The sequence below is a fragment of the Girardinichthys multiradiatus genome, chromosome 24 (assembly GCF_021462225.1).
Source record: "Girardinichthys multiradiatus isolate DD_20200921_A chromosome 24, DD_fGirMul_XY1, whole genome shotgun sequence".
Lineage (NCBI taxonomy): Eukaryota > Metazoa > Chordata > Actinopteri > Cyprinodontiformes > Goodeidae > Girardinichthys > Girardinichthys multiradiatus.
In genome coordinates this window covers 21,023,684-21,047,717 of record NC_061816.1, presented here as the reverse complement: position 1 = coordinate 21,047,717, position 24,034 = coordinate 21,023,684, and the positions used below count along the sequence as shown (strand labels likewise).

Genomic DNA, 24,034 nt, shown 5'->3' with positions numbered 1-24,034 from the left:
CTATATGTATGGTTCTATACACAATAAATTTGCCTTATATCAGAGACCATACTGGTCGAGGTTGCCGGACACATTCGGCTGCTCACACAGAGGATTAAGGCTAGGTTGGCCTAAAACTGAGACAGGCTGCCAGAGATCCTCCTTTCTAAATGAATGGTGACATTCCGATGAGAGCACGATGGGTGACCCAGATCCGGGTGGGGTTGGCGAGGAGCAGACAGGGAAGGGATGTGAGGTTGGATTAGGACCGAGGTGGGGGCGAAATTTATGGGGAAGAGGGCCACAGGGGGTGGAAGGTGCTGAAAGGAAAGCGTAAGACACTGTTGTTTAGACAAAAGAAAAAGACGGTCACGAGCCCCAGGCTTGACGGATCTTCTCCTTGGAACAAAACCTGCTGGTGTGCTCAATTGAAGACCCAAATACTAAGATGTGATCAGATCTGACTGTCTTTTTTGACTTCTAGCTGTATTGATTTAACCCTTTCAACACTAGAACATTGGGATAGTTCAATAGTTGACATGCTGAGATGTTGTTGGCTAACCACTAGGCTTCATGTGTTATTATAACATAATAAAGGTCACGCACAGCATAATGGTCCTCATAAAAAGAATAATGTGATAACATCATGCCCAGACAGACTGTAGACCATGCACAGAAGTACTGGAACTCTTTAAAGGGCACTAAAGATCCCGTGGAGGTAGTTTCCATTTGTTGCTCCACATGAAAAGGCTGCAAACGAAACTCCAAACTCATCTTTAACAGTTATTTTAGTTTTCAGAGATAAACTGCAGTGAAAGCATTTTATTCCACTGGACAACGAGTCGTAAACTTTATGGGGTGGTTTTTGGAGGAAAAAAAAGATATTCATGTTACAGATTGTAAAAGTACACAGAGAGGCTGCTAAACAGCTAAAAGGGAGCAATAGAAAGGGCAACATCGGCTGTAGTTAACAGCTGGATGACACGATCTGCCTGGAGAGCAAGGTTTAAAAACCCAAACGAGGTAAAAGAAATGTAAAATAAAATTTTGAGTTGGGAAGAAAAAGTCAAGGTAAAGTAAAGGTCAAGTTTAAAATGATTAACAATTTACATATTGACCCTATATTGATTAATGTTAATAGATTAACTTTAGTGGATAAATGGTAAAGCACTTTAGACTCAAAGTGTAACAATAACTTGCATAATCAGCAACCCTAAAAACAAGACTAAATCTAAACAGTTAAGGGAAATTTTTAGTTTTTTGTGTACATTCGGGTTTTTTATCCCCCCAGAGTAGATTATAATTATAAATGTATGATGGAATATGTGATTTTGTAGGAATTTTAAACTAAAGACAAGTTTTGGATTTCTTTCTTAGGCTAACTTTACCAAAAAATGTAACAATCTCCACATTAGTTACATTTATAAATATTTATGTCACTGTAAATCAACAAACTTTTTTTTACATAGTCTGCTCACCCATTTGAGAAAATTTGGAGACTGTGATAAAAAAAAAAAAGTGGTTTTGTTAAAATATTGTAGGACACATTTTAAAGCTATGTGAATTTTAGTTAGATTGCATTAGGTATTTCATATTAATCAATACAGTGTAGAGTTGTGAATTGTTTACATTCATACACCTTGTAGGCATTTAAAGATTGGCAAATAAATTGTTTAAATTGTTGTTGGGATTATGAATCTGAGATTATTTAATATTAATATTTTATCAAATAATATTTCGGTCTGTTAAGGGTTGTCCTGTGAATACCAGCCCAGTAAGGTGATGGTATTAGGACAAAATAGAAAGGTGTGAGACGAGCTCTGACATTATTGAACAGCATAAACTCTGCACACACATGGAATGAATTCACACAATTTCTTAAAATTCCTCCTCCTCCCCCCCTCCTTTCCTCAGTTGCTGGAAGTCAGTTAAATGCACTTTATTTTGAATGTTCCAGAAAAGTGTGTATGGAGTTTTAATGTTGTTTCCATGGCTGGGTCCCAACTTTGTTAAAAAATTGAGTTGTAATTGTAATTAAAATTAGCCTAAAAAAGTTAATACTATTGGTTAGCCATACTAGCATAAAATCTTAATTGAATCAGTTTGAAACAGTGAAATAACCAAAAAGTGAAATAACTTCAGTTACTCAAAGAATAACCAAATAATCCCATAAATTCACATAAGTTTTATAAACGAAGTCAGAAAACAAAGCTAACAACCAATTAGCCTTGACTCTTTCAGTATGGCTAAAAATGTTGGAGAACAAATGTATGTAACTAAATTACTAAAAACTGTTTCAAGCTATTACACAAATTTTACATTTTTTTTCTAAATGTATTTCAAAGTAACATTCATGTACCTAGTACCTTAGTGTCACAATTAGCTACAAGAAACAATAACCACTTTAAATGGAAACAAAAGTAATAAACATGGTGTAGCTTCTTACTTTGCTTACTTTAGAAACTAGTTAGGAACAATTGATAGACAAAAGACCCAAAACAATATTTTAGCTATGATTACTCTGCAAACTAAATAAATTACAGTAGGCTAGTTAGCCTAGTAGCCTAGCTTGCTAGCTTGAAGCTACATGGATATATATATATATATATATATATATATATGCACAAAAACCCCAACTGAGCACAATGATAATAGAACAGGTTTAAAAAAAAAAACCCAGAATGACAGTTGTGTATTAAAATAGCATAAAGATTTTATGTCAAAATGTGTCAAAGAAGTAAAGGTCAATTCCAATTACCAGCGTGCATTATCTAATGTATTTGCTTAGTTCAGGAGGTTCATCAAAGGTTAGATCTCCTTAATCTGATTAGTGTGCTGTCATATATAACACCAACATGGCTCGCTAATAATCTAAGGGATTTATACGTGTAAACTAGTGAATGTAAGACTGTAGAGTAATGCAAAAAAAGCTGTTCCTGCAGGTTTACTGTAAATAAAAGAAGAAAACACAGCAACATTTTGCACATTTTATAGCCTGCTTGTTTTGTACGTGCAAAGTGTGAAGTTAGCCAGGATTTTGCCAAAACAGCAGCTGAAAGCAGGTCAATGCGGCTCTAAAACCAGCATCAGCACAACCAGGCCATCAACGCACCAGTTTTCTTCCTTGGCAACAGCTGTGTCCTGACCCGCCTGTGACTGAGCCCTGGGCTCGTCTTCTCAGTCTCAGACAGTCTGGCCCAGCCTGTTTGAGTGTCACTGGGTCCTTCTTCTCCTCCTCCTTTCCTCTTGTAACCCTACATCCTCACACTGCAGCAGACGTCGGCCACAATCCCCATGCTGTCGTCATGCTGCGCTGCAGGGAAGCAGTGGAACGAGTAGGGATACATTAAAGAAGCGAGTTGCAGAAACAGGAAACAGACTTTATTGGCTCCTCTTGTTTAGAGCGATGATCTTAGAGAGAAATTAGCTGCAGCTGCTTGATGATAATGATGTTGTTTATCTGAGCTGCCAGCCACTTCATGACCCTCCTGTTAATCTTGTTTAAAAATCACCATTGCGTGTTTGCCTTGGAGAACAAAAGGCTGTATGATTAGATGTTTAGATCCTTTATTAGTTTCATATTGAATAGAACAAAAACCCTGTTTGTTATTCTAATTAGTCTACATGAGCACCGAGAGCTGCTAGTTGCTGTGCAGCTGTGACATTTCCTGCACCATTTACTTATGGGACATTTTCATTATTTTTTTGCACTTTTACTCTTTAGAGTGCAAGAGATGAGGGCTGTGAGCATGCATTGTAAACATGGGAAATAGTGAGCATGCAGATGCATGTATTTTATCAGCTTTTGCATTCAGAATATCCACAATGTGCAGGCTAAAGGCCTGAGTAAAAGCTCACTGTAGCAAATGGCTCCTCCTGGTGGCAAATTAATTTTTTGCATTTGATGTTGCATTGCAGAATGCGTCAGTCAGTCACATTTTTCCTCCTCCTCTATGCATCCGTTTAGATCCAACAGGTGACTCGCAGGCAGGTAGACATGGCAGACGGCAGGCAGCCAGAAGACCACTGGGCCTCGAATGGCCAGGAGAACGGCGAGAACGGCTACTCCTCCTACAGCTACAGGGAGAACGGCTACCATGGTGGGGCAGCTGCACAACCTGGAGCAACAGGTAGGTGCATGTTGCACGATGTGTGCAAAAGCATGTGCAGTGACAATGATCGGGCTGGGAACACACACAGTTCCAAATGAGCCTGCCTTTGTGGCAAGGACGATCAATGCCCTTTAGGCACCGAAACAAATCCTGTTGAAAGTAGCAGGGAGCAGTCCACTGTAGCTGTGGTGGTGCCAAGGTTCCTTCCTTTAAATTTTAATGTCCAAACCCTTCCACACTGATCGTTACATGTTTATCAGTTCTTTAGGTTAATTTAAAAATATTAAAGTTCCCCAGGAATTTATATATTTCAACAGTGGGCCGGCTTAAGGAAGTCAGAAAAAAGGAAGGGAGATAGGACAAAAAAGGGAAGACAGAAGGAAAGGAAAACAGAAGGAAAGAAAACAAGGAGGGAGGAAAAGAATTTCAAGGAGAGACACAAAAAGCGAAAGAAAGGATGGAATCAAAGATATAAGTAAGGAAAGAAGAAAAACAATGGACGAATGGAGATAGGGCAAAACATTAAGGAAAGAAGGATACAAGGAAAGAAGAAAAAGAACAGACGATATAAAGGAAGGACACGTGTGAAAAAGACAATGAAGAAAGGTACTATATAAGAAAGGGTGGAAGGACAAATGAAGGGATGCAAATAAGACAACAACACGAAGGAAGGCAAGACACAAGGTAAGCATGGAAGGACATGAAAAAAGTACAAATGGCACAAGAAAGGAGGGAAGGACACAAGGAAGGAAGAAAATAAAGAATCAAAGATACACAGGGAAAGTAGAGGAATAAAGAAAGGAAGATATAAGAACACAAGAACGGAAGGGATAATCCAAAGGAAGCAGTGAAAGAAATACGGTGCCTTGCGAAATTATTCGGCCCCCTTGAATTTTTCAACCTCTTGCCACATTTCAGGCTTCAAACATAAAGAAATAAAATTCAAATTTTTTGTGAATAATCAACAAGTGGGACACAATCGTGAAGTGGAATGAAATTTATTGGATGTGTCAAACTTGTTTAACAAATAAAAAACAGAAAAGTGGGCGTGCAATATTATTCTGCCCCTTTACTTTCAGTGCAGCAAACTGACTCCAGAAGTTCAGTGAGGATCTCTGAATGATCCAATGTTGTCCCAAATGACCGATGATGATAAATAGAATCCACCTGTGTGTAATCAAGTCTCCGTATAAATGCACATGTTCTGTGATAGTCTCAGGGTTCTGTTCAAAGCGCAGAGAGCATCATGAAGACCAAGGAACACACCAGGCAGGTCCGAGATACTGTTGTGGAGAAGTTTAAAGCCGGATTTGGATACAAAAAGATTTCCCAAGCTTTAAACATCCCAAGGAGCACTGTGCAAGCAATCATATTGAAATGGAAGGAGTATCAGACCACTGCAAATCTACCAAAAACCAGCCGTCCCTCTAAACTTTCATCTCGAACAAGGAGAAGACTGATCAGAGATGCAGCCAAGAGGCCCATGATCGCTCTGGATGAACTGCAGAGATCTACAGCTGAGGTTAGAGAGTCTGTCCATAGGACAACAATCAGTCGTACACTGCACAAATCTGGCCTTTATGGAAGAGTGGCAAGAAGAAAACCATTTCTCAAAGATATCCATAAAAAGTCTCGTTTAAAGTTTGCCACAAGCCACCTGGGAGACACACCAAACATGTGGAAGAAGGTGCTCTGGTCAGATGAAACCAAAATCAAACTGTTTGGCCACAATGCAAAATTATATGTTTGGTGTAAAAGCAACACAGCTCATCACCCTGAACACACCATCCCCACTGTCAAACATGGTGGTGGCAGCATCATGGTTTGGGCCTGCTTTTTGTCAGCAGGGACAGCGAAGATGGTCAAAATTGATGGGAAGATGGATGGGGCCAAATACAGGACCATTCTGGAAGAAAACCTGTTGGAGTCTGCAAGAGACCTGAGACTGGGACGGAGATTTATCTTCCAACAAGACAATGATCCAAAACATGAAGCCAAATCTACAATGGAATGGTTCACAAATAAACGTATCCAGGTGTTGGAATGGCCAAGTCAAAGTCCAGACCTGAATCCAATCGAGAATCTGTGGAAAGAGCTGAAGACTGCTGTTCACGAACGCTCTCCATCCAACCTCACTGAGCTTGAGCTCTGTTGCAAGGAAGAATGGGCAAGAATTTCAGTCTCTCAATGTGCAAAACTGATAGAGACAAACGCCAAGGGACTTGCAGCTGTAATTACAGCAAAGGGTGGCGCTACAAAGTATTAACGCAAGGGGGCCGAATAATATTGCACTCCCCACTTTTCAGTTTTTTATTTGTTAAAAAGGTTTGACACATCCAATAAATTTCATTCCACTTCACGATTGTGTCCCACTTGTTGATTCTTCACAAAAAATTTGAATTTTATATCTTTATGTTTGAAGCCTGAAATGTGGCAAGAGGCTGAAAAGTTCAAGGGGCCGAATACTTTCGCAAGGCACTGTAGAAAAGGAAGGAAGGAAGGAACAATGAAAAAAAGAAAACAACTTAATGAAAAGAAAGAGAAGAAGGACACAATGAAGAATGAAAAGGAGGGCAGGTGGAAGGGCACAATGAAGGAAGGACACAGCATTTAATCCCTTTTCAAAACTTATCCAGACATGGAAATTTCTGAGATGAAATTTCAGACGTTGCAGACTGTGTAGGAACCATGTGATACAGTCATACAAAGTGCCATGGAGAAGTATTTACTCCTCAAACTTATTCACATTTTGTCCCATTACAACTATAAAGTAGTGCGTAGATGTAAAGTGGAAGGAAAACTATACATATTGGATCCTTGTTATTCTCTCACATGGATGCCTCAGGTTCCCTGACTTCCTATGTGTAAGGCTTGTTGGTTTCAGTAAAAAGGTCCCAACATTTAAATGCTTTCATTTTACTCAGCAGTTCGAATAAAAACTTAGCCAACATGTTGCGACAAGGCTTAGTCAATGTCTGTTGAGGCATTCATTCCTGTTATCTCCACCAATCAGGAACGTCACTGGTCCTCATGAGGGAAATTTCTAGTACTTGCAAATAATAAAACCTGAGTACTCTATATTTAAGATAGAGCATTTGTAATCAAATGTCTGAAATGTTATTTAAAAAAGAAGTCTGGAAAGGTCTAGAATTTTCATTTTGAAATTGTCTAGGGATTCTGAGTTTAAAGCTTTTGCCCAATCTTCTTACATAATAGCTCAAACCAGAAAGTTTGGATAAAGAGCATCAGTAAACATAAATTCCCAATTGGAATTAAGTCTGGACTTTGACTGGGCCATCCACTTTTCAGATTTTGATTTGTAAAAATGTTGAAAACTGTGAATACTTTTCCATCCACTTCACAATTATTCACTACTTTGTGTTGATCTATCACATCAAATCTTAGGGAATAAATCTGCAATGGCACTGTACATCCATAAAAGTAGAATGTGTTACCATTTCTGCAAGAATTGATCCTAGAGTAGCATACAAAGTGGCGTTTCTCTGGATCAAGCTAGCAGATTTAATCATTTCCTTCCTTCCATCCATGTCTCGTCTTCCTGGTATGTCTCTCCTCTCTCTCTGTCTCCCTCTGCAGTGGATGACTCGGCCAACTTGCCTCCCTCCCCTCCCCCCTCTCCATCCGCTGAGCAGACTGGGCCCGTGGCACAAGGTACACTTCTTGTTAAAAAAAAAAAGCCCGCTTCAAACCATACAGGATGTGAAAGGTGGTGAAAGTGGCAGATATGTTCTCCTGGTCCTCAGCATAAACCACTCTATCTTGTTCTGCTTACAATTGGGTCTATTTTAGCAAATTTACTGTAGTAATCTTAATACATACCTTTAGGAGGAAAGAACCAATGCAAGAACAACTCTCTTCTTTTAGGCCTCTGGAGCCCATCAGTCTATCAGTCTGCTTTACTTTGTCAGCATTTCACCCCGTGTTCCTTTGTTCATTCTATGCATTTTCCTCTCCTGGTCACAACAGCATTAATCTCGATTCCCGCTACCAACTTGGTGCCATTACTAAAGCAAAAAGTTAGGAAGAATTACTTTCATTTTCAGCAGACAAAGGCACCATTTCCATTCCAGTGCAACATCTTCTCTCCCATCACCAACTCAGTTTCCTGTTTTCACGGTTCTACTACTGGGTTGGACCGCATTTTGCCTTTAGCACTGCCTTAATTCTCATAACATAGATTCAGCTATGTGTCTGAAACACTCCTTAGAGATTTTGTTCCATATGGACCTGATAGTATCTCGTTGTTGCTGCAGATTTGTTGACATGTGGATTTTACGTTCCTGCTAATTGGTACTATGGGCCCAAAGTGTGTCAAGAAAATGTCCTTCAACTTGTAGTGCATCGTTAGATGGTATTTTCCCAGCTTGACCAGTCTCAGACCAGTCTGTCTTGCACTGACAACCATACCACTTCAAAGTCACAAATGCACTTTCTCCCACGCTCTGATGCTCATTTTGAACTTCAGCAAGTCGTCTTGTCTGCGATGGTGATGGGCTATTTTTGTTAACCATCAGTTGAACAGGTATACCTTATAAAGTCCGTAAAAAGAACAGTTGCATACATCTTTGTCTCCATAATTTTCAACCATGTCACTCTAGTTTTGATGTCACCCATGTCTCATCTGTGTGTCTCCTTTCTCCCACTCAAAGAGGAAAAAGTAGAGGTTGTCAGTCAGCGGCCTCCACTGGAGGAAGTGGCGTATGAGCAACCAGGAGACTTGCACTTAGAGCAGACAGATTGTTTAAGGGAGCCCCAGGCTTTGGGTGGCCAGAAAACCCAAACACCTGAGGCTATCAATGGAGGAGACCACCAAGGTGAACTGAGCCCGACACAAAAAGGTGTGTGCGGTTTCGAAAAACAACTTGAGTATTTGAACAATGGACTCTTTTCTGTGAGAAAATGTGTGACTGAGTGAGTGTTCATTTGCCCACTGTGCATGAACCTCTTGTGCTCTGTGATGGGTATAAATGTTGTTGGCTCTTGGTTTTATAACTTGTAATGCAGCTCAGGCTTTGCTGCCAACCTTCCCTGCTGCTTTGTTGCTCTGGATTTTGTGAGCTTCTGCTGCAGTTATTAGACTTCCAGTTTGCAAAAACTGACGTGGTGTAGCATTTTAATTTTGTGCTTTGTTTCATGCAAAACATAACCATTTGCTTTTAGGAGCACATAATCAGCCATATTATGGTTGATCATTTCTGCACCTTAGTATTGCCAGCTACATTGCTACCGCTAGTATCACTGTCTAAACTGTCATTGTATTCTATATATTTTTCTGTGGGTTTTGCTGGAATATTGTGTTTGAAGAAGCTGCCGAGTTTCTGACAAATAAATGCTGAATGCATTTAAAGTTTGTTACAAACCATTTGCTTTATGTTTTTTAGTTGTCTTCATATCATCCCACAATAAAGAATAAGTATGTTTTCCTATTGTTGCTTAAACCAATTTGTGCTTACAAATTTACTCTCATTGGACATTTATTGTCATACTAATAAAGATATCACCCCTCAATATACTTCCCTCGATTGTCATTAACAAATAAGCAAGATTAGTTTTGTGTAATTTATTGCCTACATTTATAAATCCCTCTTTATTACAATAGGAATTCAATAAACTTGTATTACCATTATTTATTGCCATCTAACATCATGCAACTCATACCTCCGTTCCAGTTCTGCACGCTACCTTAGATGCTGTGACCTCCCCTTGTGCTGTTGTGGCCTAGCACAAAATACACTGCTGTGTGTTTTGCTTGATGGAGAGTATCTATGTGCCAAAAACCTCAGCTTGACTGTATGGGCTAGCTTTTGTGGATGCTGCAAAGAAAGCTGTTTGCTAACATGAGTCAGCACAGAGTTCTACAACATCCTTCAAACTCACAGCCCAGCCAGAGGAGAGCAAAACATCTTGTGAGTCCGAGGTGCAAGAAGATGAATGTCCTGTAACGTCTGAAGAAGAACCTGCCTTGAGTAAACTTCCCTCACCCACTACTTCAGAGAAAGGTCCCTTAGAAGATTCCTCAGTTAAACAGACTGATAAAGAGAGTGGAGTTTTCATAGAAGAATCCACTGAAAGCTGCAAGGAGTCCAAAGTCAAGGAACATAAAGATGTTTCATTGACAGAAGATGTGTCAAGTCTTAAGACAGAAGATAATGCTGGAATTATGTTACCCAAGAAATCACAAACCTCTATGAATGAAAGCCCTGAAAAAATGGAGCAAGTAGAAGCAACAAGTCAGGGCAATGAGGACAGTAACATTGAGAAGGTCGGGCTAGGTCATGAAACAGTCCCGTTAAAAGGAGGATTAGATAAAGAACGAAGTTCTGGATCAAAAACCTACTGTGAGACAACATCCAAAAGCCAAGACGAGGGATTGCCACAAAGTTATTATGAACTCAATTTAACCTCTGAGAAAACGCTAAATGTAGAGTATGACAGAGCTGTGGATATATTTGAAGAACAAGATGAGAAAAAAGTTAGGACATCACCTGGTAAAGCATCATTAGAGCAGCGAAGACTGTCCTTGAACATTCCTAGTGGGTCTTCAAGAGAAATGACTGTAAAGGTAGACAAGTCAAGGAGATTCTCTGAAATCTTATGTCCAATCATTGGAAGCTTTGATGGGTCAGAAGTTCCTCCCTTAACCCCATCAGTTGAGAGGTACACTTCACCGTTTCTGCCTGTTGTCTCCATTACCCCAACACCTACAACATCTGATAGAATCCAAACAAGCGAAGAAGTTACTGCTGAGGAGCATGGATCCAGCTCTGAACAATCAGAAAGCCTCTCTGATATGTTGGACCTGGCTGGAGTCCCACTTCGTCCATCAATACAGATGAGAGACCACATGAGACGAAAATCAATGCCAGCCACTGCACTCCTAGGAAATGCCTTTGACAAGTTTTGTTTATCAGAGCAAATCTTGACAGAGGTGGCAGGGGAGAATCAACAGGAGGACTTTGGCTACTGTGTATTCAGTGAGTATTCAGCACCCATGCCTTCTCCTGCTGATGTTCCAAGTTCTCAACACCAGGATTTCCCTTCTTTGGGTTCTGAAGAAGAAGAGGGTCCTAGAGTTATGGAAATTACAAGTGGTCAAATGCAAATGGAAGATCAAAAAGAAATTACCCAGATTTCTCAAAAACCTGTATTGGTAAAGAAAGATATCCCAATGAAGACATCCCTGATTCTGGAGAAAGCTGTGACTAGTGGATTAAAACCAGATCGCTTACGAATCCCAATAGCAACTTCAAAAGACCGCCTTACTGAACTTCGTTTGGAGACTGGCCTACCTGGGGACATAACAATCCAGGCAATCCCTGAGGTGGATGTTGAAAAAGACCCCTCTAGAGAGGCCTCACCCATCCCACCAGACAACTCATTTACTTTCATTCCTAAAGAAACTGTAAGTAAAGTTCCTCTGAGTCCTACAAGCTCTAAATCCCCAGCTGAAGGAATCCTAGAAACTCAAGGCGGAGAGAGGCTGGGGAAAGATGATGTGCCTAACAACTGTTCAGAATCCAAGAGTGTTGATGAAGAACTGAAGGTAAATAAAGAGATAACAAACCCTGAGGTTGAAGATAAAGAAGAAAAAGCTGATGAACCAGATATAACCACATCAGCTATAACTTTAGCATCATCAGCACCTTTTGAAGATGAGGATGACATAGAGATTGCGGAAGAGCCTCAAGAGATTATGGAAGAACCTGAGGAGATTCTGCACTCGAAGATAATTATAACAAAGGAAGGTATATCTGATGTACTTGAAATAGAGGAGCAGAAGGACCAAATGAGACTGATGGTTTGTGAAAAGACGCTGGATGATGATCCCAAGTCTGGACCTGAAGAATGGAGCCATAGTGCCCTAAACAGTGATGAAGGAGAGCCTGCTACCGACAGTTCGAATTTATCTCCATGTTCTGATCATGACCTACCACAGCAGTCTGAGGAAGTTGATGAAGAAGAAAAAAAGAAAGAAGTCTTACAGGTAGATAAGCTGGAAGGGTCAAGAGAAGAGATCGAAGAGGACAAGAAAGACAAAGCACTTCAAGAGGAAGTGGACATAGTTCATTCTGATGAGATTGATGATGGAAAAGAGAAGAAGTTCATGATTGAAGAGGATAGTACCAAAGGGAAAGATATAGAGATTGGTGAAGAAGCAACCAGTTTAGCAACAAACGATGAAACCACAGTGGACGTGTCCATCCTGGATACAGACAGTGGCTGGATGGACCCTCAAGGTACCCAGAACCTTTAATATCTCTTCTACAATATAGTCAAAGGTCTTCAGTATATGTATATTTATATATACTTAGAAAGCTGATGTGCCTTGGTGTAAGCTATTACCTAGCTATAACAGGTGTGGAGAACTAGTCCTCTTTTGATACCCTTTTGCTGCAGATGATGACAAAAGTATCATGACTGAGCAAATCGAAGCCCTTCCTCAGACCCAGGATTCTCTCCCTGCATCTATGGTGGTGGGCGTTCCTGCTAAACGGTTCTCCGGCAAAGGAAGGGGCCGCCTTGGCACTGCTGAAAGTAAAGTGACACGCAAAGCACCGACCTACCATCTTCCAAAAGAGGAGATAAGAAAGAAAAAAGGTTTTCATTCTGTTTTCAAGAAGTGTTTATAACCAGAAAAATAAATTACCTTCTTTGTAAGACTTTTCTGTTACCACAAAAACAGGTTTTTATGTCAGAACTAAATTGTGCATGATGGTATAATAATGTCTCTCCTCTTCGCCAGTAGGCGTGAGGAGGGCTGACCAGAATAAGCTGTCAGCCTTCCAAAGTCACTCTCCATCTCGAAAGAGTGGAGCCAAAGTGGCGGCCAGACATCCTAGGCCCACTCTGCTTCACGGCTCTGCTAGGAGCAAGGCCACAGGTGAATGCCTTTCGCCAGGTATTAGCGCTGTGAATAGAGAGAGATCAAGTCAATATGTATAAGACTGATGTGGAAGACTGAGTTCAAACTTGGAAATTCAGAAATAGATCTCTCTTTATCTTTGGCTGTTTGAGGAATCAAGCAGTGGCAATGTAGCTGGCAAACATCATGTGCTGCTTATCCATTTTTTCATTTACTTTTACTGCCTTAAGTGCTGTCTTTTCCTTTTCTTTGGTGAAAAATAGAGAGCTTACACATGCTTTGCATCATTAATGTTTATTTCCGCTCAGTGTTGCTTTTGTTTATGATTCTTGGTCTTTAACATGTAAAGATATAAATTTGGGTGTTTTTTTTTTTTCTTGAAATCTACTGCAGCTTTGAGTGTACGGAGTGAAAGTGGCTTGTATATTGGAGGGTGTTTGTTATAGATATGAAAAAGGAAATAAAAATGAAGTCTTGCTTAATTTGTCGTCTTTGAAACATAATAAAAACAAATGCAGTTTGCTTTTTTTCTTTATTTACTTTGGCGCTGTCCATTCGTTATGTGTGTGTGAAAGTGTGCAGTCCTTGAAGATGTCTCCCCCTGCTGGTTAACGTTGAGCATTGCTACTTTCCCCTCACAGGTATGGTGCACCATCAGCCCCTCAGTGTAGCCCAGCCATCCAGGGAGAGGCCCACTGTAAGTAATAACTCTTAGATGTCATGACTCATAGTAGCATGGATATCATGCATTATTCTGCTCTTTTAACAAAGATTTTTAGGACATGCTTATGTCACAGTGCACACCACAAACACAATACTGTAGATATTTTTTTCCCTTTAAAACATGGAAATATTAATTTAAATATATTTTATTAAGTATGCATCAGGTGAAATATATCCCTCAAGTCTGTGTTCTTTTCTGATATATTTGGAAATTTAAATATTTTATATAAGTTTTAAAAGTGAGATTACAGTATTATAATTCAACTGCTAAAACTAAAGAAGAGATAGCTTAACACCTTCTCTAAAATGTAACAAACATAAAATCAGAGGGAAAAAAATCAGGACATCCCCCACATTTCTTCACACTTAAAGTGGTGAGAATTACACAGAAATATATCATATCAGGTGTACATGACTAGAAAATCCTTACTCAGCATTTTGAAGGAGGTTTGTCCTTTTCAAACAGCAGACATTTTAAGTGTGCTAAGGGATTTAAAGATGTCCTAAAAGAATTTGAAATGAGCTGTAGAGAAAATAGCAAACAATGATCAAAAAACATACCAGTGAATCCATTAAGGACTAGCTGATAATGAGAAAATGGCAAGTCCTGGGCCTAGTCAAAGTCCAGATTTTGAAACAGGCTGTGCATGCAGGAAACACCTCAAACATCTCACTGCTTACTGCTCCTCAGGCTGAGATCAGAGACTGGTAAATACTTGCAAAAAGCATCTCACTGAAGTTATTTCAGCCAATGGGGCTAACAATAGAGGGTAGGGTGTCTTAACCTTTCCTCAATTAGAATACACATTTTTGTTAATATACCGGGCAGATTTGCCAATTCCTTCCTAGCAAGAGCTGAAAAAAAGAAAATAGATCTGAGAGCCTAGGTTTCACTCATACACAGAAAGTTTGAGTATGAGGGGTTGTAGCAGAAGCAGTGCAGAAGATATGGATATAAAAGTCAATAAATCTTAGAGCAGAAGTATAGCTTTGAGGGAAAACAGACAATTTCAATTTAATTCAATTCAAAGATATTTTATTAATCCCAAAGGGAAATTAAATGTTGTTGTAGCTCATTATGAGGGTTTCCTCAAAGAGCCGTTGTAGATGCTGATGGCTGTGGGCAGGAAGGATCTCCTGTAGCGCTCCGTCTTACAGAAGAAGCCTCTGACTGAAGACACTCTGTTGTTGTAGGATAGTCTCATGAATAGGATGCTCAGGGTTCTCCATAATGTTCTTCTTTTATGAAGAATCTGTCTTTCCACAATGATCTCCAGAGGTTCCAGAGGAGTCTCCAGAACAGAGCCAGCCTTTTTATCAGCTTGTTGAACTTTTTTAAGTCCCTGGTTCTGATGCTGCTTCCCCAGCAGATGATGGAGAAGAGATCACACTCTCCACAACAGACTTATAGAAGATATGCAGCATCTTGCTGCAAACACCAAAGGACCTAAGCTTCCTCAAGAAGTACAGTCTGCTCTGTCCCTTCTTGTAGATGGCTTCACAGTTGCATCTCCACTCTAGTCTGTTGTCCAGGTGAACACCGAGGTATTTATACTCCTCCACCACCTCCACTTCTTCTCCCATGATAGAAATAGTGTTTGACTTATTCCTGTTTCTCTTAAAATCTACAATCATCTCCTTTGTTTTAGTCACGTTCAACATGAGATGATTGTTTCCACACCATGCCACAAAGCGGTCCACCACCATCCTGTACTCAGCTTCTTGTCCATCTCTGATCCACCCCTCGACTGCAGAATCATCCGAGTATTTCTGCAGATGACAGAAGTCTGTCTTGTACTGGAAGTCTGAGGTGTACAGAGTGAAAAGGAATGGTGAGAGTACAGTCCCCTGTGTTGCTCCTGTGTGCTGCTGACTACCTGGTTAGACTCATAACCCTTCAGTCTCACAAACTGTGGTCTGTTTGTCAGGTAGTCTTTAATCCAGGAGATTGTTGAGGCCTCCACCTGAGTCTTCTGGAGTTTCTGACAAAGCAAATCAGGTTGGATTGTATTAAATGTTCTGGAGAAATCAAAGAACATGATCCTCACAGTGCTGCTGGCTTTGTCCAGATGACAGTGGGTTTGTTGAAGCAGGTGTATGATGGCATCTTCAACTCCAACTACACAGCGATAAGCAAACTGAAGGAGATCCTGATGGTTTACTGTTTGCTTACTCAGGTGGGCCAACAGGAGTCTCTCTAGGACCTTCATGATGTGGGATGTCAGGGCAACAGGTCTATAGTAATTGAGGACTGATTGGTGAGTTTTCTTTGGTACAGGAACAAGACAGGAGGTCTTCCACAACACTGGAACCTTCTTCTGGGCCAGGCTAAGGTTGGAGAGGTGCTGCAGAATCCCACAGAGCTGTTCTGCACAGACCTTCAGGACTCTAGGGCTGACACGATCTGGACCTGCAGCCTTATTCCAATTCAGTCTCTCCAGTTGCATCTTCACCTGACACCCTTGAGACACACAGGTGGAAGGGGGAAGCAAAGTAAGCATCAGCATCTTCTGATATGGTTGAAGGCAAACATGCAGAAGCAGAAGGGTCTAGGGCTGAGGTGGAAGATAAAACATTTGAGGTGTTATTGGACAGCTGTGGGTCCTGTGGGTCAAAGGAAGGTGGAATGTCTGTTTGGCTGTGAGCAGGAGAGGAGGATGCGAAGCTTGTTTCTGAACTGAACCTATTGAAGAATGTGTTCAGTTCATTGGTTCTGTCCAGACCTTCATCGGTCCGATCATCCCTCTGCCTGAAGCCCGTGATCTTCTTCAACCCTGTCCACACATCTCTGATATTATTTTGCTGGAGCTTGCTCTCCAGCTTCTTCTTGTACACCTCCTTGCCATCTCTTATCTTGAATAAGTCGCTTCTGTAAACTCCTCAATAATTCTCCCTCTCTGCAGGCTCTTTTTTTCTTGTTAAGCAGGTCCTTCAGGTCACTGGTGATCCAAGGTTTGTTCTGGTGGGGATGATGTTATCCACACAGAAGTTTATATAGTCTGTTACACACTCAGTCATGGCATTGATGTCCTCTCCATGTGGCTGGCACAGTGCATCCCAGTCTGTAGCCTCAAAGCAACCTTGCAGGTAGTCTTTGATCCAGGAGATTGTTGAGGCCTCCATCTGAGTCTTCTGGAGTTTCTGACAAAGCAAATCAGGTTGAATTGTGTTAAATGTTCTGGAGAAATCAAAGAACATGATCCTCACAGTGCTGCTGGCTTTGTCCAGATGACAGTGGGTTTGTTGAAGCAGGTGTATGATGGTCTCTTCAACTCCAACTCCACACCAGTAGTTTATTGTTTGCTTACTCAAGTACAAATAATTACAAGCAAGTAGGATATTGTTTGGTGAGATGGCAGTATTGAGTTAAAGAAGTGCATTTAAAATGAGAAAAGGAAAAAACCATTACGTTGATTTCAGTATTTCATTTCAAACTAGATCAGGGGCAAAATATAAAAATCAATGAGCAGATAAAGCAGACCTAAAAGCTTAAGTTCCGCTCGCAAGCTGATATAGTTTGAGCATGAGGTGCATGAGGAGCTACACTAATCCAAAGCATTAAATCTGAGAGAAGAAGCATAATTTTGAGAGGTAGCTAAGCATGTTTACAAGCAAGCATGATTTTTGAGTAGGGTTTGAAAGAGGATAGTACAATATCTATGTGGGAAATAAGAAATCCTGCTCATAAATTTTCAAATGCATGCACTTGTATTTCTTAACTTCAGGTGTGCAGAACAGTTCTGGTAGGCTAGCTTTCATTCGCACACGAGTTTGAGCGCAAGCAGCAAAAGCAGAGCAAAAGCAGAGCAAAAGCCAATAAATGTGAGCTGAAACAAATCTGAGGGCTCTAAAAAAATTTGTTCACCACAGAAAAAAATGGGTATTCTCATCTTTAAATAATACACTATTACATCTGTTATACTTTGGTGCTCTCGCACTGACCTGCGTTGCTTCATGTAGCCTTTCTGCACGATTTTGGCTAAAAATATCTGCATGTCTTCATCTTTATATTGTTTTTCTTTCTGTGTCTGTTTAATCATTTCATCTTGCATGCACACCTTCTGTCGTTGTCAGTCGCGACAGAGAAAATCTGTAAGTAAACATTTATTTTTAGAAAGGAAAAAAAATATGTTTTCATGCAAAAAAGCCCATTTTAGTTACATTACAAGCATCTTTCATTCAATGTTCTTCCTTTTCCATATTTCATTACTTTTCTACTGCAGTGTACTTTCCTTTCGTTTTTCATGTCTTGATCACTTCCTCCCTATTCCATCCTGAATGCTTACTCCCATCTCATTACATCAAACATTCAGAGCCCCACAAGGGCCGTTCTGTTAAAGATGGCAGTGCAGCGCGGTGGGGGGTCTGATCAGCGCTCCCCCCGGCCGGGCTCCGCCTGTAGCCTTAAACGGAGCCCCCTTGTGGAGTCGGTGCTATGTGAGGCTCGCCCCTCCTCTGCCTGCTCCCACCCGCCCCCTCCACCAAACAAATGGGTAAATTAGAGAGAAAAGAGACGGGTTTGGGCCGTAGACGTAGGTAACTGTCGTGATGGGAGCTTGATTATCGACTCACTGATGTTTGTTGACTCAGGAGAGAACATACCGCAGCCCTGAGAAGAGGTCGTCCCTTCCCAGGCCAGCCAAATCTCTGACTCGCCACATTCCTGCTGCTGAACAAGAGGACAGCACCCCCCCCAGGCCAACCTGTAAGAACAAACTCCCTCATATTGCCTCAATGCTTTGCTGACCAAAATATTATTAAAATCTTACCTCCTTCTACCCTCCTGCTTTGCTGTTTTACCCTTTCCTTTCCTTTAAAATCCTTATTCTCTCCTAAAGCTATCCGAACCGACTCCAGAGGAGACAGCAGGTCTGGAAGAACCCCTAGTATGGCAGGTAGAGCACCCTGTAGCTCCTCAAAGACTATCACCCATTTCTCAACAACATCTACACAGAACATTTAATCATTTACCTTGACTACATCCTTATGCTTTAGAAGAGCTTCAGGTTTGTTGATTCAGTTTTGTGGCCCAATCAAAGCTACAGCTGCCATATCAGAAGAACACGTGGGATCCAAACCAACAGGTGTGCTACTGCTGAGCTAAAATCCTATTGGATTTTACTCTGGTAACCTGGCAACAATCTGCTGGAGGATAAACAATGTGATCTGCCTCTGCGTAGTCGCTTACTGTTTAAACATTCCTGTTGGATCTGGGTTTGTTTGTTATATGAAACTTGAGCACATGTGGCTCCATGTGTAACCATCAACATCAGAAACAGATGGATTGAATTAGGTCTTTTTTTGTCTTCAGGAAGTGTTTTTTTAATTTATTTTAGATGTCTTAACCTCTTCATTCATTTTCACTCTGTCATTACCTGTTGTTGTACAAAGTAATAATGCTGGTATTTTCCAACCTGTAAAGGATTATTTAGGCCAAAATGTGAATGTAGGCACCATAAGTTACTTGATCTGGTTGGATGGGTTCTAGGGTTGTACGATAAAAGGAAAAAATGTGACATGAAAAGTTTTGCAAACGTCATGATGCCAACAAAACTTTGATAAATAAATGGAAGACAATCACTTTTCAGATATCAGCTTGGAATTCATCGCAAACATATACCCTACATAGCATTTAGTTTATCCAACTACTAGCAAAAAAAGGGAATTAGCAACACGGTCTTGGTAAAAAAAAGTTGCATTTGACAACATCGGCTGTATTGAAACATTTTCTTTTTAAAGATTTTTTTTAGGGCACTAGTTGCCCTTTTTTTTTTTTTTTTGAAGGCAGGCAGACAGGACATGGACACAGGCCTCTGGAGTCAGGACTTGAACCTGGGAGAGCTGCGTTGAGGACTGAGGCCTCTGTACAGGTCCTTCTCAAAATATTAGCATATTGTGATAAAGTTCATTATTTTCCATAATGTCATGATGAAAATTTAACATTCATATATTTTAGATTCATTGCACACTAACTGAAATATTTCAGGTCTTTTATTGTCTTAATACGGATGATTTTGGCATACAGCTCATGAAAACCCCAAATTCCTATCTCAAAAAATTAGCATATCATTAAAAGGGTCTCTAAACGAGCTATGAACCTAATCATCTGAATCAACTAGTTAACTCTAAACACCTGCAAAAGATTCCTGAGGCCTTTAAAACTCCCAGCCTGGTTCATCACTCAAACCCCAATCATGGGTAAGACTGCCGACCTGACTGCTGTCCAGAAGGCCACTATTGACACCCTCAAGCAAGAAGGTAAGACACAGAAAGACATTTCTGAACGAATAGGCAGTTCCCAGAGTGCTATATCAAGGCACCTCAGTGGAAAGTCTGTGGGAAGGAAAAAGTGTGGCAGAAAACGCTGCACAACGAGAAGAGGTGACCGGACCCTGAGGAAGATTGTGGAGAAGGGCCGATTCCAGACCTTGGGGGACCTGCAGAAGCAGTGGACTGAGTCTGGAGTAGAAACATCCAGAGCCACCGTGCACAGGCGTGTGCAGGAAATGGGCTACAGGTGCCGCATTCTCCAGGTCAAGCCACTTTTGAACCAGAAACAGCGGCAGAAGCGCCTGACCTGGGCTACAGAGAAGCAGCACTGGACTGTTGCTCAGTGGTCCAAAGTACTTTTTTCGAATGAAAGCAAATTCTGCATGTCATTCGGAAATCAAGGTGCCAGAGTCTGGAGGAAGACTGGGGAGAAGGAAATGCCAAAATGCCAGAAGTCCAGTGTCAAGTACCCACAGTCAGTGATGGTCTGGGGTGCCGTGTCAGCTGCTGGTGTTGGTCCACTGTGTTTTATCAAGGGCAGGGTCAATGCAGCTAGCTATCAGGAGATTTTGGAGCACTTCATGCTTCCATCTACTGAAAAGCTTTATGGAGATGAAGATTTCAATTTTCAGCACGACCTGGCACCTGCTCACAGTGCCAAAACCACTGGTAAATGGTTTACTGACCATGGTATCACTGTGCTCAATTGGCCTGCCAACTCTCCTGACCTGAACCCCATAGAGAATCTGTGGGATATTGTGAAGAGAACGTTGAGAGACTCAAGACCCAACACTCTGGATGAGCTAAAGGCCGCTATCGAAGCATCCTGGACCTCCATAAGACCTCAGCAGTGCCACAGGCTGATTGCCTCCATGCCACGCCGCATTGAAGCAGTCACTTCTGCAAAAAGATTCCCGACCAAGTATTGAGTGCATAACTGTACATGATTATTTGAAGGTTGACGTTTTTTGTATTAAAAACACTTTTCTTTTATTGGTCGGATGAAATATGCTAATTTTGTGAGATAGGAATTTTGGGTTTTCATGAGCTGTATGCCAAAATCATCCGTATTAAGACAATAAAAGACCTGAAATATTTCAGTTAGTGTGCAATGAATCTAAAATATATGAATGTTAAATTTTCATCATTACATAATGGAAAATAATGAACTTTATCACAATATGCTAATATTTTGAGAAGGACCTGTATATGGGTCACGTATTTGACTGCTGCACCACATTGCGACATTGATATTATGTACAGTAATTTAGCGATACCGATAAATTTGGAATATATTGTGTAGCCCTTATGGACATAAATGGGGCTCTGCTCATAGTAGCCTGTTATTAGCAAAAGTGGTAACTTTTGCTATATTTTAAGTTGGCCTAGCTAACACTAAGTCAAAATAACCTTACCTTAGTAGTGTGACATTCACCTCAACTTTCCACAAAGCACAAATGTATTTCTGATTGACGTTAACTTCTCAGCGGACACAGTAGCTCTTCACAATGAGTAACAAGCGGAACAAGGGCCCTGAGTCACCATGGTTACAACAGCAAGTTGTTACAATGATCACAACAGATAGACCTTTATACATTAATTCATGACACGCCTTCATTCAGCTCTACGCGGACTTGAGGATCTTAGAAATCTAAAACCAGCTCCTACAAACATCCTTATATGCAAAATCGAGGTGGCTGTTAGGTCATGCCTATGTGCATATTGAATTCCCAGATAGTTGGTGAGTTTTGGAAGAAAGACTTTGGGTACAACCTTTTGCTGGGATACGGTTGCTTAAAAAGTAATTCGTCCATCCATTGTCTTCTGCCTGTGTAAGATGGGGTCATGGGGATAACAGATCAAGTAAGGAAAAGCCAGGCATAGCCTGCCCAGAGACTCTCCAGATCATTCTGTAGGATCTCAAGTTGTTCCAGTGCCAAAATGGATATAAATTACCTTCAGCAAGTTTTGGGACGTCCTGGGAATCTCCTACCACCTAAAAGTGCCCGAAATCCCTCCGAAATGAGTCACTGAGGCATTCTGATCCAATGCTCACACCAAATAAACCGACTCCTTTCGATACAGAGGATAAGGTAATCAGTTATAGCTTGACAGTTAAACTAAAAGTAGAACCTTTTTTTTTTGCTGGGTTCTTTAATTAGAATAAAGCAATCTCCTTCCTGTCTGGCCAGTTTGACTGGTCAATGTGCAATCAGTTTGAGGTGTAAATTGTGTGAAAAAAATCTGCAACTCAGGTGTTTTACTGTGAACGGTAACAGAACATTAGTGGGCCAGATTTGTGCCAGTAGGGACTCATGGGTACCAACTGTAGGGTAAGGAAACAGCCTCCACATATCAGTTCTCCTCTTCTTCTTTTAAGGCACAGATTCAGCCCGATCCCGGTCGGTCCGCAGCGGTGCCTCCACCCCAGGCTCTGCTGTCACACCTGGCACACCACCCAGCTACTCCTGCCGCACACCGGGCTCGCGCACCCCTGGCAGCCACACACCCAAGTCCTTCAGCGTCCTCCAGGAGAAAAAGGTGGCAGTGATCCGGACCCCGCCCAAGTCCCCTTCGTCGGTTCAGCGGCAGCTGAAGGTCATCAACCAGCCCCTACCTGACTTGAAGAATGTAAAGTCCAAGGTCGGGTCCACGGCCAATCTCAAGCATCAGCCAAAAGGAGGACAGGTGCATGGACTGGAAGATTTGTTGTTTTTTCTTGTTATAACAGTTTAAAATAAATGTAACATCGTTGGATCTCTTTTTTAATTAGATGTTAGAAGGGCTTTAAGGATTTTTAGTTATCCAGTCTTTTTTGAGTAGTTTTGCAATTGCTGCCAAGAGATCTGCAGCAGGGTTTAGCGATTCGGGGTGGGTGGTTTCCAGTGGTCCTTAATTTGGCCTTTATCTGTTGGATAGGCAAAAAAGCATAAATTAAACAAAAGAAAGTAATACTATTGGTTATGTTTCTCTTGTCAGATTTCTTCTGTGGTTATCCAAATTTTATGATTTTACCAAATCCTGCCACACGAGGGCAGTAAGGTGCCAGTTTTTCCCAATCCTTTACTGAAAAATAATGAAAATTACCAAAAAGGTTAGATAGCAGGTGTTTTGTTGAAGACTTTTTTAGAGTCTTGTTACATAACAAGACTCCAGCAACATCACCCTTCTTATGAACATAAATATGGACATGGTATCATATTCTCCAAATGCAGAAGCATTTTAAGAAGAACTTTAATGCACAATAACAGAAAAGGGTGCTATAAACAGAAGGGTTTTCTTTGTTTTTTCCTCTGGGATATAGAAATGTCATATGTCCACTCTCACTCACTGTCTGACCTCCCTCTGCAGTCCTGCTTTGCTGCCCTCTGCTCTGTCCACTGCTATCTCCATCTTCGCCTGCCTCAGGCTTTATCTCGTCGCTGTCTCTACATCTTCCTTCTCTCGTCTTTTGTCCCTTCATTTCCACCTCCCTGCAGTAGTACCAGCCTTACATCTAACAGAATAAGATTTTGAAACATTCATATGTCCGAAAGGATCCCTTAAATCTTTTTCTGATTTTCTTCAAGGAGAGTTACAGAATCACAAACCCCGAGAGCTGTTTTCGTCATTGCTGCCAAGGATTTTTCCTCCTGCTCTGCACATTTATAATATACCCACCAGAGTTTCTCTACATTAGCTTTTGGTTTTTTTAAAACAAAAACAGCTGCTTTTAAGCATTTCCCCAAGCACTCTCTAAAAAAAGAAACATAAAGCAGCTAAGTAACAATTTTGGGACTATGTGGGGATATAAGGATTGTATCCCTCATCTCTTACTTGACTTTGATTCTGATAGATGTTAATGTGAAAATTAATCATATTATATGGGCAATGAAAGATCCAACCTTATCAATGGATGCAGAGTGTGGTGTGGAGGTAGAGCGTGAACACCATATACAAAGGCTGTCTGGGGTTCGATTCCCGACCCTGGAAGCTTTGTGAAATAAAGGCCGCTAGTGTCAAAATTTTAAAGAAAGACCTTGTGAAATATCAAAGAGAAATACTCTTGGACTATGTGAAATATCAT

At 41.0% G+C, this 24,034-nt stretch overlaps 1 protein-coding gene and 1 long non-coding RNA gene across 10 annotated transcripts in view; one reads left to right on the top strand and one right to left on the bottom strand.

Annotated features, from left to right (window-relative positions):
* Window positions 1-24,034, top strand: part of LOC124861765 (microtubule-associated protein 2-like) — an 83,511-nt gene that overhangs the window by 47,203 nt on the left and 12,274 nt on the right. For 6 of the 8 annotated variants that reach the window (XM_047355702.1, XM_047355699.1, XM_047355697.1 and 3 more), the window contains 9 exons: window positions 3,947-4,109; window positions 7,689-7,763; window positions 9,992-12,349; window positions 12,510-12,710; window positions 12,856-12,993; window positions 13,617-13,672; window positions 18,289-18,403; window positions 18,537-18,593; window positions 22,349-22,656. In XM_047355702.1, the coding sequence (XP_047211658.1) occupies window positions 3,977-4,109; window positions 7,689-7,763; window positions 9,992-12,349; window positions 12,510-12,710; window positions 12,856-12,993; window positions 13,617-13,672; window positions 18,289-18,403; window positions 18,537-18,593; window positions 22,349-22,656 (3,441 nt within the window). In that variant the 5' untranslated portion in view covers window positions 3,947-3,976. The remainder of the gene's footprint in view (window positions 1-3,946; window positions 4,110-7,688; window positions 7,764-9,991; window positions 12,350-12,509; window positions 12,711-12,855; window positions 12,994-13,616; window positions 13,673-18,288; window positions 18,404-18,536; window positions 18,594-22,348; window positions 22,657-24,034) is intronic. The other 2 variants (XM_047355700.1, XM_047355701.1) reach the window with 2 other exon arrangements.
* LOC124861771 lies at window positions 2,967-22,341 on the bottom strand. 2 transcript variants are annotated; one of them, XR_007036743.1, is made up of 3 exons: window positions 21,384-22,341; window positions 17,641-17,788; window positions 2,967-3,292 (listed from the first exon to the last, which is right to left on the bottom strand). It is a non-coding gene; the product is annotated as an uncharacterized LOC124861771 (long non-coding RNA). The 2 variants fall into 2 exon arrangements; XR_007036742.1 differs by lacking the exon at window positions 2,967-3,292 and adding an exon at window positions 12,890-13,020.